General features: G+C 36.2%; 2 protein-coding genes across 4 annotated transcripts; one reads left to right on the plus strand and one right to left on the minus strand.

Moving 5' to 3' along the window:
* Positions 1-60: 60 nt before the first annotated feature.
* Positions 61-15,107, plus strand: LOC121784679 (protein GRIP-like). 2 transcript variants are annotated; one of them, XM_042182878.1, is made up of 22 exons: positions 61-221; positions 562-1,263; positions 1,433-1,548; positions 3,140-3,309; positions 4,078-4,171; positions 5,974-6,060; positions 6,188-6,268; positions 6,472-6,597; positions 6,715-6,823; positions 6,895-6,974; positions 7,299-7,427; positions 7,530-7,630; positions 10,081-10,214; positions 10,311-10,408; positions 10,484-10,603; positions 10,769-10,793; positions 10,907-10,965; positions 11,527-11,598; positions 12,076-12,123; positions 13,410-13,515; positions 14,050-14,108; positions 14,692-15,107. In XM_042182878.1, exons 2-22 carry the CDS (start codon positions 639-641, stop codon positions 14,800-14,802), a joined length of 2,550 nt encoding a protein of 849 aa, XP_042038812.1. In that variant the 5' UTR covers positions 61-221; positions 562-638; the 3' UTR covers positions 14,803-15,107. The 2 variants fall into 2 exon arrangements, 1 of the variants encoding a protein (XP_042038812.1); XR_006046759.1 differs by lacking the exons at positions 12,076-12,123; positions 13,410-13,515; positions 14,050-14,108; positions 14,692-15,107 and having other exon boundaries at positions 10,709-10,793; positions 11,527-11,591.
* Positions 15,108-16,012: 905 nt separating this feature from the next.
* LOC121783342 (serine/arginine-rich splicing factor SR45a-like) lies at positions 16,013-19,057 on the minus strand. Of its 2 annotated transcripts, XM_042181388.1 has the most exons (8): positions 18,949-19,057; positions 18,814-18,833; positions 17,667-17,813; positions 17,480-17,579; positions 17,105-17,254; positions 16,840-17,031; positions 16,511-16,580; positions 16,013-16,436 (listed from the first exon to the last, which is right to left on the minus strand). In XM_042181388.1, exons 1-8 carry the CDS (start codon positions 18,949-18,951, stop codon positions 16,198-16,200), a joined length of 921 nt encoding a protein of 306 aa, XP_042037322.1. In that variant the 5' UTR covers positions 18,952-19,057; the 3' UTR covers positions 16,013-16,197. The 2 variants fall into 2 exon arrangements, with proteins under 2 accessions (XP_042037322.1, XP_042037323.1); XM_042181389.1 differs by lacking the exon at positions 16,840-17,031.
* Positions 19,058-19,548: the final 491 nt, after the last annotated feature.

Genomic DNA, 19,548 nt, shown 5'->3' on the forward strand with positions numbered 1-19,548 from the left:
AGATCGCATGACATTTACCAAAATACCCCTCCCTGAACATTTACAAAGCTTGATGGTCGATTAATGTGACGGCGGCAGCATGTGAAGTGAGGGGGCGAATGGAATTGTGATTTCGCGACAACAGAGCCCCCATTTCCAGCTCTGATTCATTACCCTGATCGTAGATATATACTATTTCTCTTCACAATTCGAATCGGATTTGGTGGATCTGCTGAATTACCGTACGATCTCGATATTACTCGTGTAAATTATGGTTTTACTTGTGGCGAGCTATGTTTCGATGGATTGATCTTTACTTACTTCTGTGATGATCTTTTAGCTGGTTTCACTTGTGGCATTTCTCTTCATATTAGCTGTAAATTATTGCTTTGTTGGTTTTCTCTGCATGTTAGATCGTATTATCTAAACTTTTTTTTTCGAATGAGTATACTAAAAAGTGTTGTCGGAACTGTTTTGGGTGGATGGATGTCTTCAATCGAATATGATGCCAGTGCAGTGACTCTATTGATGAATTATACTGTGTGCTTGTGATTGATTTAATTTATTGCTATTATTGTTCAGCTTTTGGTGGGGCAGCTATCATTTAGAATTACATCTGAAGATGAAGATAGAATAAGGTCATAACTGAATTTGCAACCATGTCCCAAGAAGAGGGTGAGAGCGGGGTGCCGGAAAATCATGCGCCGGATGTTGCAGAACACGAAACTAAGGAGCAACTGGATAGTGCCGTCGACAGTAATCTTGTGAATGAGAATGGATACCATGACGAACTAGTACAGATGGTTCAACATGAATACATGATGTCTCAGGATGAGGGTTTAAAGACCCTTCTTGGATCTGATCAGCCCGATCCACCAGAAGTGCAGGAAGGCGACTCACAGGCTGAGAATGATGATTCTGTTCAGCCTGACCCACAAGAAGTACAGGAACGGAATGATGATTCCGTCCAGCCTGACCCGCAAGAATTACTGGAGTGTGACTCAACGGCTGGGAACGATGATTCTGATCCGCCTGACCTAGAGCGTAGCTTACAGGCTGGGGATAATGATTCTGTTCAACCTGACTCAAAAGATGTAGGGGATCGTCACTCGGGGCCCAGGGATGATCACAGAGATCTTATTGGAGAAATTGAGTCGCTTAAGAGAGAACTCCTTGAAGAAAGGCAGACACGATATGCTGCCGAGGAGGCTATGAAGCATCTAAGAGCTGCACACTTGGAGGCAGATATGAGAGCACAAGAGCTTGCTGCTAAATTTGATGAAGGTTTATATATTGTTAGTTTCAATACGATCTTTAGCCAAGTTATCTGAAACCTGATAGTATCTTTTTGTTGGCACCTATGCATAGAGTTTGCTCTTCTATACTTTTGGATTTGTTTATACTTTTGTCATGTAGACTTAAACAAATTTTATGTTTTATTACTCTGCCATAGCTCAAAAGAAGATGGATCAAGAAATCAAGGAGCGAGATGAGAAGTATTCTGAACTTGACACTAAGTTCAACAGGCTTCACAAAAGAGCCAAACAACGAATTCAGGAGGTGCAAAAGGTACACGACTGAATTTTTGTTCAACTCTTCTTTTCCTGGCTGCCGTGATTCATTTTCTGTGTCATTCTCTCTTTTGGTCAGATTGATTGGAGATATTATAACTATTGTATCATTCCTGCCTGCCAACCTGAAAGCATTATTATCTCATTTTTCTTAAATGTTATTTTATTATCCTGAACAAAATGACTGATGGCACATCTCCGAAATAGTCATAGAGTAGCTTGAGGTCATTTTCCATTGCAGAGTTTAGAACAGTGAACAAATATAGTTAGAAATAACTGGCTTGAGAAAATTTCGCCCTGGTTCCCTCACCCTTACTCTCCACTAGACCCTATTGCACTCACTTCTTAATCAACAGCCACGATTTCGTTGCTAATCTGCAGCTGCACTATTGCACTCACTTCTTAATCATCACCCTTGAGTCACTAAAACATTTACAAGTTAAAAGTAACTCTTGAATCTTTTTATTATGAATCGCGTAGGAACGTATCGTTTCGTAATAAATTACCAACTTACAAACGAACTCTCATTTTCGTTTCTGGAATTAAACATTCCCTTGTCCACAACATGTTGAGGGTAAGTTACGAATGTTGCTGAAGTTCGCTCATTCCTGGCTGATCACAAGTCAGCCATATTGATCACGAGGTGTTGGGGCAAGGTCACAGTCACATGGTGTGTTACCAAATATCCAACGCACAGTTCATCATCCCTATCCACCACATTCCAACTCGCTCGAAGAGGAGTGTCGCTGTTCGGAGCTCCCTAACAAAGAGCTTCGGATTCTCTGTTGTTCCCGTCCAAGTGATCGAGATTACAAGTTCTAATTTCCATTGTCCTCCAACTGTTCTGAGGAAAGGTTCACATACAAGGTGTTTGTTTAAATTGCAACCTGCATAGTTGGGTGTTTTGCTCTCGGAGTCAGCCTTCTTGCGCGTGCGACGTGCCGGAAAATGGATCCTTGGGATGTGCCCCCCATCGCCCAACTTGGACCATATCATGTTATATGCTGCGAATTTTGCTCCATGATTAACATTTTCTGTTAATATGGATTTTCTCATGGCATCACTTATTGTTTCATTGTGAGAGTCATCCAGAATATTTTCCTATATATTAGATCAAAGAACTCTCTGAGAGTGATAGTTTTGGCAAAGCATCTTTGGTAGGGGAAAACCTTAAAATTATATGTTGTTGGATGTAAGACGACAGGCTTTTTCTGTGGTTGGTGTAAAATGTAAATGAAGCTGTCTGGTGGGCAAGTAATTGACTTGAGTGATATTTTTGTGAATTGTTTCTATTGTTTTAAGGAATGAGATCTGCTCCCTGTTATGCTGCAATTGCATGTTATTTTCCTGTGGTTGATCTTGTACAAAATCGATTACGCAAGTCAAAGAAGAAATGTAGAATCACTGATGATGTTTGTTGTGTGAGTCAGTGAGTGTTTTTGCTCAATTTTCTAGTTAACCAAGTAAGCTCAGTGTACCTCAATGTCTATATATTCCTATAACCGTTTGAAATAAGAGCATGTATTTAGCTGACAAGCATATTTCCATGCTTGCTAAAATGGTTTTCACTTTTATGGTTGCAATTTCAGGAAAAAGATGACCTTGAGGTCCAGTTCCGTGAAGTTAGGGAGAAAGCTGATATGGCGTCTTCCCAGTTGTCATCAATGAAGCAGGAGTTGGAGCGGAAACAGCAACATGCTAATGAAGCACTGAAAGCAATGGATGGGGAGAGGCAGCAATTGCGAAGTGCAAACAACAAGTATGGTCTTCATGTGTTAGGATTTCTTTTTGCATAACACATCCTCTACTCCTGCTATCTTCAAATAATCACTCATTATAATTCAAGAACATGATATGCTACTTTTAGTAATGGTTGCAATTCAAAAATTGGAACTAATTCATGCCACACCTTTAACTTTTGCCAGTCGCACTATGCTTTTCTGCACAGAGCAAGAAGTGTGTACTTTTACATGGAATGGTGGAAATATGATATCCCTCTACTAGAAATATCACCCTTACTATGGGATCTAAAGGCTATTTCCTTTCCATTTAAAGTTATAGGGGTACTACTTTTGGTACTGAATTAAAGTTGCGTATCCTTCATCAAGTCATAGACCATATAGCCTGATAAACTGTGATTTAGTTAATTGAGACCGTTTAGGTTTGACCTCTTCAGTTATGCATACTTTAGGACTAAAATTTCTTTGTGTCAACTTAATGAGTGCTTATATACTACTCCCTCCATTCCATAGTAGTAGAGTCATTTTTCCACTTTGGGCGTTCCACAATAGTAGAGTCATTTCCTTTTTTAGTAAAAAGTAACACATTTCCCCACTCTTACTTTTCCCTCTCTCTTACTTTATTATCTCTACCTTTTCCTCTCTCCTACTTTATTATCTTTTTATTTAATACATTACACACTTTTTTCTTAATCTTCGTACTGGAAATAAATGCCTCCCCTACTACGGAACGGAGGGAGTACTTAGTTTTTTTGTAGAAAATAATTTCGCAATATTCTCTTTTGCAGACTCCGGGATAGCCTTGAAGAATTACGTCATTCTTTAATTCCGAAAGAGAGTGCTTTGGAGGCAATGCAACAAACACTTGGGGAAAAAGAACAGGTACGCCGTTTTCTATAGTAAGATGACATTTGAAAATATATTCATCTCATCATCTGTTGTGATAACTATCTGAGGTATGAATTTATAATGAACACGCTTTCTGTCGCTTGTGTTTTACTTGTTTTCTGTTATCATAACCCGGTTCCATGTATAAACAGCAACTGTTCTTTATCTGATAACAATTATATACTGTACACATTGTATCATCAGGCTTGTTGTGCAGTAAGTAAGTTTTAATGAAGTTATTGTGTAAATACTTTGTTCGATTAATGTTATTTGATTGCAAATTTTCAACTTCCTTACCTATAAATAACTCCAATTAGGCTGACTGTAGGTATGCCTGCTTCAGGTTTAGAATCACAAGGCTTCCAGTGTTTCTTTCTCTTATACAACTGTCATAGAGTTTGTCTATTCTGCATGTCTACTGCCTGTATTTGTGTGTGTCCCCCCGTGCATCTGCATCTACGTTATGCTTTTTACCGTGCATCTTAAGTGACGCCATACTTCGCTTTATTATGATGCTTAATCAAGATATTAGCAGCTGTATCGGTCTACACTTTAGATGCAGCCTGCTCCTACTTTATGGTGTGTTACAAGGTTGTTCTTTTATTAGGAAATAAAGAAATCTGTTATTCATCCAATTTGCATTTTCCGTTAGCTTATATCGTTTGAGATGTCCTCATATTTTTTGCATGTTTTATGCTTTAAAACTGTCTGTGAGTTGCCTGGAGGGTATTTATGATACGGCCTGCTTTTAAAATGGAGTAGCATAGATGTAGTTATATGATGTTATATTTGTACTAAACTGTGACTTCTGCTAATTAGTTTTTGCTTGAATTTGTTATGGCTGATACTGTGTTGGGATAACTAACAGTGCGAAAAAGACTTTCACTGCACCAAGACAATAACTATGTTTATAAAGTCATTTAAGAGAGGAACAGAATGATATTCTTATAGTGATGATAATCTGATCTTGTTACTGGCTGAATATATTGGCTTTATCTTCACGCTAATAATTTGTTGATATTCTGAAATTTCAGAAGGTTATGTAATCTTGACATAAGTTGGATGGATGAGTGATGCTTAATACGTCGGAAATTACTCATCAGTTTGACAATAATATTCCTACACTAAGAATTTCCATATAGCCATTATCAAATGTTTATCTTATGTTCTGAGTAATTATATAATTTAGTTGGTTTTATTATGTGGCTCAAGAAAGTCAGGTGCTTAATTGACTTCATATAAGTGATACAACTATTAACATATCATGGTACATAATAGTCAAACTTATCGAAACAATTTTCAATATTGATAAAAAAGTGAACTTTGAATATTTGCTCAATAAAGAATACATTCTGGAAATCAGCTTCTAGAGGTGAAGACGTATCAATATTTACTACTCCCACCGTCCCTGAAAATTTGTCACTTATTTCCATTTTCATCCGTCCCTAAAAATTTGTCACATTCACTTTTACCATTTTTGGTAGTGGACCCCACATTCCAGTAACTTATTCCTACTCACATTTTATTATAAAACTAATTTATAAAAGTAGGACCCATATTCCACTATCTTTTTCAACACACTTTCTATTACATTTCTTAAAACTCATGCCGGGTCAAATGGTGACAAATTATTAGGGACGGAGGGAGTACTATGAAATTTCATGTTGTCCTGTTCTAAATACTTTTTTTTCAAATGCTACGGTCTCCATGTCCATCCATTAGAATTGCATGGTCACTAGTCTTGCATGAAAACACTCACTTCACTTTACTTAGAACACGTGCTTGAATTTTTGCAGATGCTGGAAGACCTGCAGGGGTTACTGCAGTTGGCTGACGAAAAGCGGCAAGCTTCACTTACAGAACTCTCCCTAAAGCATCAAAAGGTGAAATTCATGCAGACATCAGGCAAACCCTTGCAATACATGAAGGGTTCTTCCTTCTGACCTTACTTCTAAGTGCATCTTACCAGCTTGAGATTTTAATATATTGTTCATATATTCTCTTTCTCAGCAAGTAGAGAATTTGGAAGCCCAAATTGCTGAGGTTTTAGCAGAGAGAAGCCGAGCAACTGAGACAATTTCATCTCTGCGGGTACTTTCACTTATTATTCTTTTGTTTGTTTTCTCAAATTTTGACCACCAGTGATTGATCTTTATTATCTTTATTTTATGTTCCATGTATACTGTATGATTAGTAAATATCATATTTTTATCCTACTTCACAAGTAAGAGAGTGGCATTTTGGAGTTTATGTAATGTGTAGTTAATAAGGATCGTGTATCTATCTATTTTCAGGCTTTAATTCTGGAAAAAGACACCAAGATTGCAGAGATGGATGCAGCTTCAAGTGGTGAAGCTGCACGACTTAGAGCTGCCATGGAGACTTTGAAAGGAGAGCTCAATCATCTGAAAAATGAACATGTATTACAGTTCTTTAGTTTTCTGATTTTTTGGATGTTACGAATCAAGCAAGTTACTAGAAAGTTGAGACTTCCAACATTGCATAAATTACTGAATATAATGTTTGTTGTGATTCAGGAGAAAGAAAAAGGGGTCCTGGAAACTACATTGCAGTCCTTGAAATCAAAGCTGGAGATTTCTGAGAGTAACAGAATACATGCTGAAGTTGAAGCAGCAAAATTGAGAAGTATTTTATGTTACTTTAGCATTTCTTTTTTGCTTAAGACATGGAATTCTATTCTCATTTCTCTTTATCAGGTCAATTGGAGTCGGAACTCTTTGTGCAAACTCAGCTGCTGAATAACAAAGATTCTGAGCTGATGGAAGCCAATGAAAAGGTTTTTCTTAAATTTCTTTTTGCCTCCTTTTTAAGAGAAATTGCTAAGTTTGTCTCTTGCTGGTTAACTTTTAACATTCTGGTAATTAATTTTCCAAAAGAGTGTTTGTCATGGGAAATGCAAGAAAAAATCAAACCCATTTGCATTTTTAGCTTGAAATTGATAATTTTTAATAATAATGTTTTTCCTTTCACAAATTAGATCTGTTAACTTTTATCAGAAGATTAAGTGTCCTTGTTGCTTTCTGACTGCTTATTGGATCTTTTCCCGTGTGCATTTGGAAGAGATTCAAATTTTCATCTTGCTGATGGTTACAAATTACAGATAAATCGCATTGAAAGCGAATTTGCTTCTTACAAAGTTCGAGCTCATGCGTTGCTTCAGAAAAAAGATGCTGAATTAGCTTCTGCAAGGGACAATGATCAAGTCAAAGCTCTTGAGGAAGCTCTGAAGGTTAAACCAACCACTGTTCCAGATTTTCTGGGAAGACAGAAAAATCCTTGAGCCCATATTTGTATCTTGCTCCTCATAATTCCTGATTTTGTTGTACCTCAGGATGCTGAAAAAGAAATACTATTGGTAAATTCAGAAAAGGATAAAGCTCTCCAGGACCTTAAAGATGTTCAGAAAAATTTGGATAAGGAGATTTTCACCAGGTACAATTTCTTCTTGATATGCCAATTAAACTTAAGAAGATTTACATATAGTCCAACAAGAAATAGATATTTGGTAAACAATTTGCAGTGTAATGAAGTAGGATATACCAAAGGCTGGAAATTATTAGTTTATTTTTCTTTTGTTTTGCTTGTGTTGTGCTGCTTGAGTGTATGCATCATTGAAACTATAATCTGTATAATATTTTAAGTGGAACTTCAGAATGTGAATATTTGATGCAACTATTTTTTTTCTTCAAACCCCTCTTCAGTTCTGTACCATGTAAAAAACTCAAAACATGTCCCCTACATCCATTGAATTTTTAAAGCACTTTTCCAAACCTACATCGTCTATCCTATCATATATTAATCATCATTACAGTGGGTCCATTATTAGATACAAGAAAATAAAATCAACCATACATATTTTTCTTTTTCAAATGTATAATTCTAATATACCAATTATTTATCACTAATAAACCACCACTACTGTCTTACAAAAACCGATGCCCTTCGTAAATTGCACTAGCAATAGTAATATTGGGAATGGAAATGAAACCAAACTTTGTCATAATTTTCTGCCACAAGTAAATATTGATATCTATGTGGCGAGAAAGTAAGCGTTGGAAATTTATGAGTGAACCAGAAATGTAGGACAAGGTGTCAGATCAGACATTGAACTGATCAGTTCAGTAAAGTTGAGTTAGAGTAATTTACATTAGATGAGTACCTCTCAGGCAATGAATTTTTTTCATAGGCAGACCTAAAGCAACAAAGGTATAAAGTGCCTAATATGGATTAGGTACATCTTGGGTTTAGGGTTTAGCGCCTTCTGTTTATTGAACAAAAATGCATTATCTTATTTCACACTATCTCTCAGAAATATTTTACACAGAGCCTGCTTGTCTTCATAATTAATTTAGGAAGCAAACCTTAGATAACATGCATAAGTATAAGATGTCTTAAAAACTAAAGGGATTTTTGGTGGTAGCAAAAGGTTTTTCTTGGGAGTGAAAAAATTGGCACTAGAAGGGGGCCACCTGTAGCTAGTGCCTGATGTGGATGGCAAAAAAGACAAGGAGTAAGAAGGGGGAGTTGGTAGGGAGGAGATTCTGTGTTGGCAACAATGCTGCAAGGGGGTATGTACGATGTTGGTGGGGGATACAAGAGAGGAGGGAAATAGTTCACCACTTGCTGCGATCAACCTAAATTTATTGTCTAGTGACTCTAGTCTACATGTTATTAGCTGAAGCAAAAGATCGTAATTATTTCCTATGTTTGGAGATATATACTTGCTAAGACAGCTTAACTAAGGTTGAAATTACAACCCACTGAGACATGCTAAGACATTCTCAGTGGCAAATGTATAATTTATATGTTTGCAAAAGTTGGATACAAAATATTGACAGAATCTTGGGTCAGATATCTGCAATAAGGCTGGGACCTGGAAAAGCTGAAAGGTTATTAAAATAAGGGATATTAGCACCTAATATCATGGAACTTTCAAAAAGTTAGGTTTTTCCCACGAACTTTAAAAATTGACAAATAATATCACGAACGTTACCCCGAGTTTGTTATTTCCCACCAATGAAAAAATTCCGGCAAATAATATCATGATACAAATTTTTTTCGTAATTTCTCGACAACAACTTCGAGAGTTTCAAGATTTTCAATATTTGAGAATAGTTTTTCTTAAAGTACACCCTTCAAATTTGTTCTTCAATCTATAAATATAGCCAGAATTTTTTCATTGGTAGGAAATAACAAACTCGGGGTAAAGTTTGTGATGTTATTTGTCAATTTCAAAGTTTGTGGAAAAAACCCAACTTTTTTAAAGTTCCATGATATTAGGTGCCAATATCCCTTAAAATAAATGATAATTCCAGTAATTGTATGTACACCTCTCTGGCTTATATTTTTTTTGACAATTTATAATTCTACAAAAATTTATGTTTCCTTGCAATTTAATAAACGATTACTCTGCTACTTTCTCTTTTTCCTTTTCATTGTACAATTATTCTGACCTCTAAATTTCATCATAAAGCAAATTAAGTTAGAATGTAGGTGCTAAATAATAATTTCTATGTTCCATACCCAGTCCTTTGGGTCTTATATTACTAAGACTATGCTCTTCCAGGATGTCTATGTTTCATACATGTGTATTTGGAAATGCTTGTCAATTTGTCTTGTTCCTCTGTCTGTGACTGTGCTTCAAAAAAATTTCACATGCATGTATTATAAGGAACATGATACTAGCTATGGACATTGCACACATGTGTGCACGCAAGTAGGCAGGTTCCCCGTTAAAATGTAGTAACTGATTGATATGTATCGCGATTTGTTTATCATATGCAAGTTCGGGATTATAATCCAAGTAGCTCGATGGCAGATGAATCTATTTTCAATTGATAACTTACAAATCTCAATGCTCTAACTTTACCTACATCCTTCAGAGATGAAGCTCTCAGCTTAGCAGAGCAGCAGATTAAGAGCTTGCAATTGAAGTTTGACTCTACTCTTTCTAAACATCAATCTGAGAAAGAAGCATGGGATAGCAGCCTCCAAAATGTGGAAGAAACATGGCGATGTAGTGCAATCATCTTTTTACCTCCAGCTTATATGCATATTTCCTTTACTCTTTTTGCAGAACTGCAGTTGATTAACTTGAATTTTAATTTTACAGTGAGATGTGAGGCACTGGAAAGGCAAAATGAAGAGTGTTCCTCTCAAAATTTGGAAAAAGAAGTATATGAGCTGAAGTTGCAATGTAAAAAGCTGAAGGTTGTGGCTATTATATGGATCTTTTGAAATGAGTATTTGCTTCATTTACTTATTCTTTATCTATATATTTGTCAGGAGGAGCAACGTTCTTTTCATGATCTGGCTGATAAAATGATAGAGGAGAAGGACAAAGAGATTTCTAGGCTTTTGGATGATAATGAGAACCTCCGTCAATTGCTGGACTCAAGGCCTTCTGTATGGCCCGCCCTTCTCTACACAAATTATATACCTACCTACAAGTCAAATTTGATTTTCCTTTAGGCTTCTGTCTTTATATTCGATGTAGTACTTATGCTCCAGATATATAACCCTAATGTGCAAATTCTTTGATATGTTTACCACGTCTTGACTATTTTTCAGGTTGAATACTCCGAGGACCATACAGGTAAAAGGATTATTTTTTAATTCATAAAGATGTTGAGAGAAATTAAAATACCGCAAGTCTACTGCTTACAAGCTGCCTGAGTTTTAATTATCCTTTGAAACTGGTTAATGCAGCTCTTCATAAACAGGAAGCCTCAACTTCTAGTACTTCAGCTGCAGATCAACAGATCCTAGTATGCAATTTTATCTATAACATGACGAAGTTACAATGTGTTTAAAATATAAACATGTCGTATTAGATTTTCTCTCTCTTCCTAGCATGCATCTGAAAGAATATTTTCTGTTCTTATGATGTCAATAACCCCTAAATTGTAGTTGTAGCCTGTTGAGAAAGGGCAAGATTGCTTGAATTGGATATTTTTCATATTGAAGTAGATCTTATCTGCATATAGTTGAGTATAAATTATTGAAAGGAGACTTTATGCTCACTAGGTAAACAGGAATATCTAATCACTCAGTGAAAAGGGTTTCTGAACTTGCCAATATCTGTACCTGGTAATACAAGTTAAAACTACTGATATTTTTATATGAGGAGATAGACATCAAGAAACAAATCCCATTGCTATAACTGATATCCTCTTACTGGGTGATTCAGACAATTTTTCTTTCAGCTGAAGCCTTGCCATTGCACTGGCTTAGTTTGTTTCACTAAATTTCTGTAGATTAGGCTTGAGTTGGATATTTTTCATGTACATTGCAGAGTATCTAGTTTCTTATTTAGTTGTATTTTTCAGATTTTGGCAAGACAACAAGCCCAAAGGGAAGATGAGCTTGCCCAAACGCAACGACATATTCTTGCACTTCAAGTATGTCTTGTAGAAATAATCTAATTTCTATGTGCCAACATAAATTCGAGTTTTTGAGTTTCTTTTGTAGTTATAAATTGATGAGGGTGGACATCAGAAACTAGTTGAATTTAAGAGTTTCAAAAGCATTGCCATTACTGTTACCGATTGCAAAAGACTTGAACTTTGAACAAAACTGCAGTTTTGATAGACTAGTAGTCGGTAATGAATGTTTTAAAATCTTTTTTACAATAATCCCTTACTTAAAACTCCGTTATAAACGTACTCTAAACTTGGATACCATTTCTGAACTGATGCCTATTAATATGTCCAAATTAAATAAGATCCAAATCTGCTTGATTATACATGGGACTGTTATCTAGGTAGTAGAATATCTTGAAATAGCCAGCTCTGCAGTTTAAAAGTTTCCAAGGTTTTGCATTTGGTTTGTAATAAAAAATTTCTTATTGACTGACATTTATGATTATTTATATGCAGGAGGAACTTGAAGAGCTGGAGCACGAAAATCTCCTTCACCGGCAGCAGGTATTTCATATTGCTAGTGTTTGTACAGCTTGAATACTAAACAAAGAAGCTTTTTCTGAAAATCAGACAATCCCATTCCTGAGTGGAAATCATTTCCATCTTTGCCACCGTTAGCTTCTTTCTTGTCGTCCCAGATTGATTGTTTTGGATCAGATGATCAAAAACTCTCACTGGTATATCAGTAACATTTTAGCTCATATCTCACAAATATGGGTTGGGGTTGATTCTATCCAATAAAATTAACTTTCTTCCTGCAATTTTTGAATTTGTACTTGAAGAAGCTGGTTAATGGATTATCTATGTACTATACAATTTCCATCTCTGGATGTCCAGGCCATTTGAAAAGCTTAAGTTGTAAGTTTGGAATGAAAATAATATGCTTTGCACGTGTAAGTTGTATTCCTTTTTAGATGATGAATTTCTTTTTTCATTGTAGAGATAGATTTATACCCAAGTCCCTTGTAATTCTTTGGAAATTAGCAACTTTAAAGATGCCCAAAGCTTATGTCATTCTCAAAGCAACCAACCATTTAATTGTATTAGTCAGAAATTCTTAAGCAGCGGTCCTCGTGGACTTAAAAACTCATTCATTGCCGTACCAGACCCTCTTTTACTATCACTATTTAAGTCTTCTGAGATCGGTGGACTACCCAATGCTGTCAATGTCATCATTAAATGTTCTGGGGCCTTGCAGTGCTTTGCTGTGGTTGGTGAGCTATATAAACTTACACCAAGGGGAAGTTTCCACTTTCTTTATGGTATAAAATCTGTAAGGAAGTTAAAAAAGTGTAATAATTGAGTCACTAGTGCATTCAACTATAATTCCTCTAATAGCATTTGCCCTCACTTCAGTGGGAAATAGAAAGTGTTTGGCACCGGCACGCTCCTTAAAACTGTCCTGTGTACCGTCTCCAAAACATTGATAGGTTGCAGCCATGCTGAAGTGTTTGAAAACCGTGAAAGTGCACAGAATGCCAATTGTTTGATATAAATTCTTAAAGTTGCAATTCGGTTCGAAAAGAAACAGGGGCTAGAACACCCCAAATTTGGAGGGAGATGTATCTTGACAAGTGTGGATCACAACTTACTTTCATATTTTTATTACAGTTTTAATTGCGTAGACATTTAGATTTTAGGGTCTCTGTAATTTTTTGTAGGCATACTCATTCAGGCAATTATTCATTCCCTCTCTTTATTGTGCTACTTGAGCATTATAAACGATATAAATAGATTTACTTTAAATTTGAAAATTGATATTTGTTGCAACCTTGATGATAATGTTGCAGGAAGCCATGCTAAAAGAAGAACTTAGGAACATGGAAAGAATGCAGAAGAGGGAAGGAGTGGATCTGACGTATCTTAAAAATGTCATCTTAAAGCTTCTAGAGACAGGTATCTTGTATTTCAGTATGCTCTCATCTCCAATTGTACCTACTCTTTCACGACCAACTACCCAGCCCAAGGCCTGCCCCATGTTTCAATGCTTTATGGTTCCATGCTTTAACTTGAACAACAATTTAGTTTTCCCTGGCACTATCTCGTTGATGGACAATTAAGAAATGAAAAGGAATAAAAAATCAAGCTAATTTGAGTCATCAAGCTATTTAGTTGTATGTTTTTAAATACTCATACAAGGTGGTGAACATGTATTCATTTGTCCACTAAGTGGTTGTTCGGTTTGCAAGATTATATCTCGGAATTAAATATGTATTGCGTTTGATTCATGAGATTGAATCTCACAACTCAATACTAGATGGATAATCATGTAATAATTAGTCATAGACATCCCCCCTCCAATTAAAATTAACCTCGCAACTTAATCCTAGACTACATCTCATGATTATTTTGTCTAACAAACCGAACTGCCACTAATTGTATGCAATACTGATTATTTGAATCTCTGCTCCATGATCATTCAATTGTTAGGTGAGGTGGAGAGATTGCTACCTGTTGTAGGAATGCTTCTTCAGTTCAGCCCTGGTGAAGTGAGTTTGTTTTGTCCTTTCTTGTTCCATGCTCTAATGTTGCAAATAATCCTTGTGTGGAAAAAGATGTCTGTCTTCATATCCTTCACCAGTTTCATGTGAAAAAATACGTGCAGCATGTAGACCGCAGACAGCTTATTTTTCATGCTAATGCACTATGGTTGTGTCTCATGCGTGAAAGATTTCCCCAGTCCATGTGAAGTTCGTTAAATGAATGTTGCTGCTTATGGCTTATGATCTTGACAAAATATGCAAACTTGATAGACTATCAATGACTGAATCAAAAACTTGAAACTTGATAGACTAGTTTTCACCTCCGAAGCTATTTCCAATTATAGGCACCTTTCTCTGTTTACAAGCTGCTGCAGACAGTCTTATCTATTTGTTTAGTTTCTGCTTCAGCAGAACTGAAGGGTTTTTTTAAAAAAAAACTGCCAGACAAGAGGCAGATATGAACTTTTCAAATCCGGCTATTGGATTTTCTCCTCGATACAAAGTTGCTGTAGTTGAAAACTCAGTATCTGCTTCAAACTGCTCTTTACAAAGTTGTCAACTTACTAACAAGCCTGTAATGCATTTGCAGATACAGAAGTGCCAACAAGCCTACCGGGCTTCAAGTGAAGTTCAGCCTAGCCCTTCAAGTGATTCTTCACTATCAGCGCCATCTCTCTTCTCAAGATTCCCATTTGCATAGAGAGAATGGAAATACTTTTGAAAATATATGATGGAATGGAAGAGCACGGACCAAATATTACATATTCTTAGTGGAATACTAAAATCAGATATCTTTGTGTTCTTTATGTACTATAAAATATTGATTAAATGTTTTAAAATATCTGTAGAACGGAAATAGATATGGGATAGTCTGTTCACGGAGTAGGCAGATTGAGATACAGGCATACAGCTTTTACAGAAAAATTGTCGAAAGTTTTGTACAGACGATTTCATTTAACTTTCACCATTTGAGCTTATGAAAGGAACCATATTCTTTATTTTAAAGAATCGAAGTTTTATTTCACATTCAGCCGTTTTAATTAATTCTTTGGTGTTGGGTCTTGAATTAACTTTTGTAATGATTTCAAGTTGAGCTTAGGCATCTGAGAAAACAGAATGCGATGCTCATTCCAAAATTTGTTGTATTCAAGTATGCATAACACCCAAGTAAAATGTTAACAAAGTATTCAACATTTCAATCGCAAAGAAACTTACGTTAATAACTTGGATGGCTTGAATGTTTACTGGCATGACTTTTACTTAAAAAAACATTTACAATCGCAGTACTAATTCTCTAGGAGGCAGAGCAGTTTCTTCATCCACTTGTCAATTATATGAGTCATATACTCCTACCTCTTTAGACAGAATTTACTGTTAACAAGCAGCTTATTTCGGTTCATTGGTTATTACCATGATGGGAAACCGTGTTATTCGTCACTCCTATATTATATACATGCTCCAGGGGCAGATTTACTGCAAGCAATCAGATGAGATTCATGAGACAAGACTTAGTCGCCAGCTATCAAACAACCGGGATGGCCACTGCGTTACAGCAAAATCCTTGAGCACTAATAAACCCGCACTCTTCTAACTGAACTTTGTATGGTGACTACAACTCTCTTCAGCAATTTAACTTAGTCAATATTACCCGACTTTCTTATAACATCCTATTGCATCTATAACCTATAAGCAAATGGTGTGTGCAGAGGCATTGCAAAACTAAACAAAGCATAATAATGCAAGGCTTATGCAGTTAAAATGCTTAGAAACTACCAGCACCTGCAAACAAATAATGGATCTAGCATTTTTATGAGAGAAATTAAACAAAAAAAACATGAGAATGGAATCCACATATAAGAATTATCATTGACCAATAGGCCTTTCTCAGAAACATGAAAGCCAAAAGAGACTAGTATAACGATAATCCATTCATAACAGCAATGCTTGCACATATAAAGGGGACATCTAAAGTACAACAAGTTGATCACACTTAACGTAACAGTGAACAGACAATAGTGCATCAATATATTGATTCAAACAAGTCTCACGGATAGTTCTACATTTTATAAAACAACTGCAACAGTGAAGTCATATTTCACCTAGAACCACGTGCATAGTTCCTTTCAGGGCTGTGTCGGGGAGGAGAGTATGACCTGGACCTTTCCCTTCTTGATCTTCCACTTCCACCATAAGGAGAATGTCTGGGAGAGTAATCACGTCCACCTCTGGGAGAGTAATCACGCCCACCTCTATATGGCGAGCGTCTAGGAGACCTCCTGTAGCCATAATCTTCGCGGCTGGATCCTCCACGATACCTTCCACGATCACCATAACCTTCCATCAAAGTAATAAATTAGTTTGATATGCAACATTAAAAAAACTTAAATAATGAGAAACAAAGAACTCACCATCACCCCGTGAACTTTTCAGACCAAGATAATGACCAGGAGTGGGAGTCCTTGCACGTTTCCGCCGTGACTAAAGAAAAATGATAAATATAAGCTAATAGAAGCAGGGTTTACAGCTCATAAGGAGAAAGTAGAGCTCCTCAGTACAAGGCATGCATAAAAGAATCCCAGACTTCAAAAGCATTATTTAAAAAAAAACATAATTTATGTTCCCTATATCTTTTCTAAGGATAATGCACACAAAGACAAGTTGACTAGAAGATTATATTTGCCATTTGCTTTACTCAATCAAATAAAGGAAGGAAAAATCAATGCCAGGTATGGGATACCATAAAAGCCTGATTACAATGTTGACAAAAACGCTTGATTAATTGGGAGTTGAGTATTCGCTGAGGTTGTAAAGTTGTTGGGGCAATATAGATGCTATTTAGTTGTTTTAGCTTGTTGCGATGGATGGACTGATCATCTTTGATTTCTGCCAACATAGCTGATGCAATATCTTCTGAATATAACCAGAAAACCTTCAGGTCAAAGAGATTGATTTACAGACAAATAGGTCATCAGATACCAACTTCTACCACACAGATAGCTTACCCTCTCTACAGTTATGTACCGGCCTTCAAGCACCGACTGATTGAGGTGTTTGATACATCGATTAGCATCATCTGAAGTGACCATATTGACAAAAGCAAATCCACGAGATACACGAGATCGAGGCTCCACAACCAAAAAGACGGACTTAACCTGAAGAATAAATTATAAATGCCAGCAGCATAGATATAAGTTTAAATTGGTCCTTATGAAGTAGTGTATGAGATTGAAAAATTATTTCAAACTTAAACCAACTCAGAAATCACAAGTTCTGAAGTCAATACGTTCAACATAACTTAGATCTACATTACATAATATAGTGTGTGACTTACTCAAAGAATAATGAAACAAAATATAACAAAAGATCCAAACACTAACCTTTCCTTCCTTTGAGAAATGATCTTCAAGTTCTTTCTCAGTGACCCTTGTAGATAGGCCAGTAACATAAAGTGTAGTTCCATCATTAACAACTTCTTCCCTACATGACATAAAGATCAACACAGATAATAAAGAATATCAACAGGGTAACAGACTAAGTATGCAGACAAAGGACGTCAAAACTAACCTGCCAGTGCCACGACCTCTTGACCTAGACCTTGATCTAGATCTCTCCCTTGGTCTTGACCATGATCTAGAACGAGATCTGGATTTGGACCTAGATCTTGACCTGGATCTCGAATTTTCTTCCCATGGAGAAGGAGAGCGTACATACCTAAGCATAGTACAATTGGCAATCCAAGTGTCAACCACTGATAATGCAAAGAAAATCTGTCCAAACACACATTAGCTCACAGAAAAAGAGCATGATAACCATGCCGTTAGAAATCAGAAAGTAAGGAAATCCTCATGATTGCAAAAAAAAAAAATCAGACTTGATTACTGAACCTTTAGCCCAAAAGCTGAAAGATGTCTTCAAGTGTAGCTCAAATCAAAAAGGGAAGGACAAGAAACATCGACCCTAAAACTAAGTATGATGAAAATTACTTCACATGACCTTGGGTCTAAGGCACAAGAATGAAATTATATAATGTTGTGGCTGCCGAAAGAATACATGCCAAATTGCTAAGCAATTGTGAAAATCAAACAAACTGAAACTTTGGCACGCCTATGCTGCTATGTAGATACAGCTACTACAGAGAAATTGCAATATTTTCATTATCACTCCCAAGTCCCAAGCTTCTAAAAGTAAATGCAAACACAACATCATATTCTAATACATAATTCTTAATGCATCAAAATAACAGCAGACAAAGCCGGCCCACATGTTACACAGATACTAGCATACGTTCAAATAACTGCACCAACATTAATACACAATTACAATTGAGGTTGAAAAACAACAAAAAACGCACCCACGAAGTTAACACACACCAAAAGAACACAGATCACGAACCAAACTAGCATAATATGAAAATCAAATGCAAATTTAATCAAATAAAGACCAAGCCCAGAAAAAATAGCACAAGCACCCTAGCCCACACCCATACTGCCATGACAATAGCAAAAATACAAAGAATAAGCAAAAACACAATCAGGCTTATCTATCTCTATCTGCGATCCTAGTTTCTTCTCTAAAATAGAAACCCTAATCCTCACCCCCCCCCCTATCTCAAATTAATAGATCGGAAACCCTAGCACAATTGCGCATGAATGAATGTATCAGCGTAATGAAAAATAACATCGAAACAACGATTCAAGAATAAAATTGTTACCGTTTTCTCGGAGAATCAGCCTGCAAAATGAAGGGAATTCTGATGTTATAATCAACGATATTCACCCAGGTGACGTACATACAGATGAACTTCATAGAAATTAACATCTCAGGCAAAGAGAGTAATCGATCTTACCATAGTCGGAGCAGAGACGACGGAACCCTAAACCCAGTCGCTTATTTCGAAAGCTAAATTTGAGCTCGTCTATGAAAATGAATTTTGTTGATTATATTATGTATATAAATTAAAATAGGCGAGTTGCACTTCCGGTTTTCGAGTGCCAGACCAGTTTCTTACCTGCCAGATCAATTACTCGAGAAATGACACTTTTGCCCCTCTCGAAGGTGATCTGAAAATTTACTACTCAATTTCTTAAAAAAGAGATATTTTATAATTTTGGGTCTCAGTTCGTTGACCTTTCGAGATTTGAGATTAAATTCATTTACCTTTCGAGATATGGGATCGAGGCATGCAAATTTTTCAGAATAAGAGATTTTGATTCTTTTTCTAATTATTTTCCCCACATTATTTATTAATTGACGAAAATACACATACAAAAACTGAATACTAATTCTTAAATTCATCATCGAACTTCGCCTCCACCCTCATCCTCCCTCCGTCGTCCCTCCAAATTTTCCTGTTTCATTGCATTTTTTTTAATTGTCATTCCTCTGTAGGAGTATAGACTTCTAGATATTCACTTGAAAAAAGATTAAAAAGCCAAAATCTCTTATT

The sequence above is a fragment of the Salvia splendens genome, chromosome 21 (assembly GCF_004379255.2).
Source record: "Salvia splendens isolate huo1 chromosome 21, SspV2, whole genome shotgun sequence".
Lineage (NCBI taxonomy): Eukaryota > Viridiplantae > Streptophyta > Magnoliopsida > Lamiales > Lamiaceae > Salvia > Salvia splendens.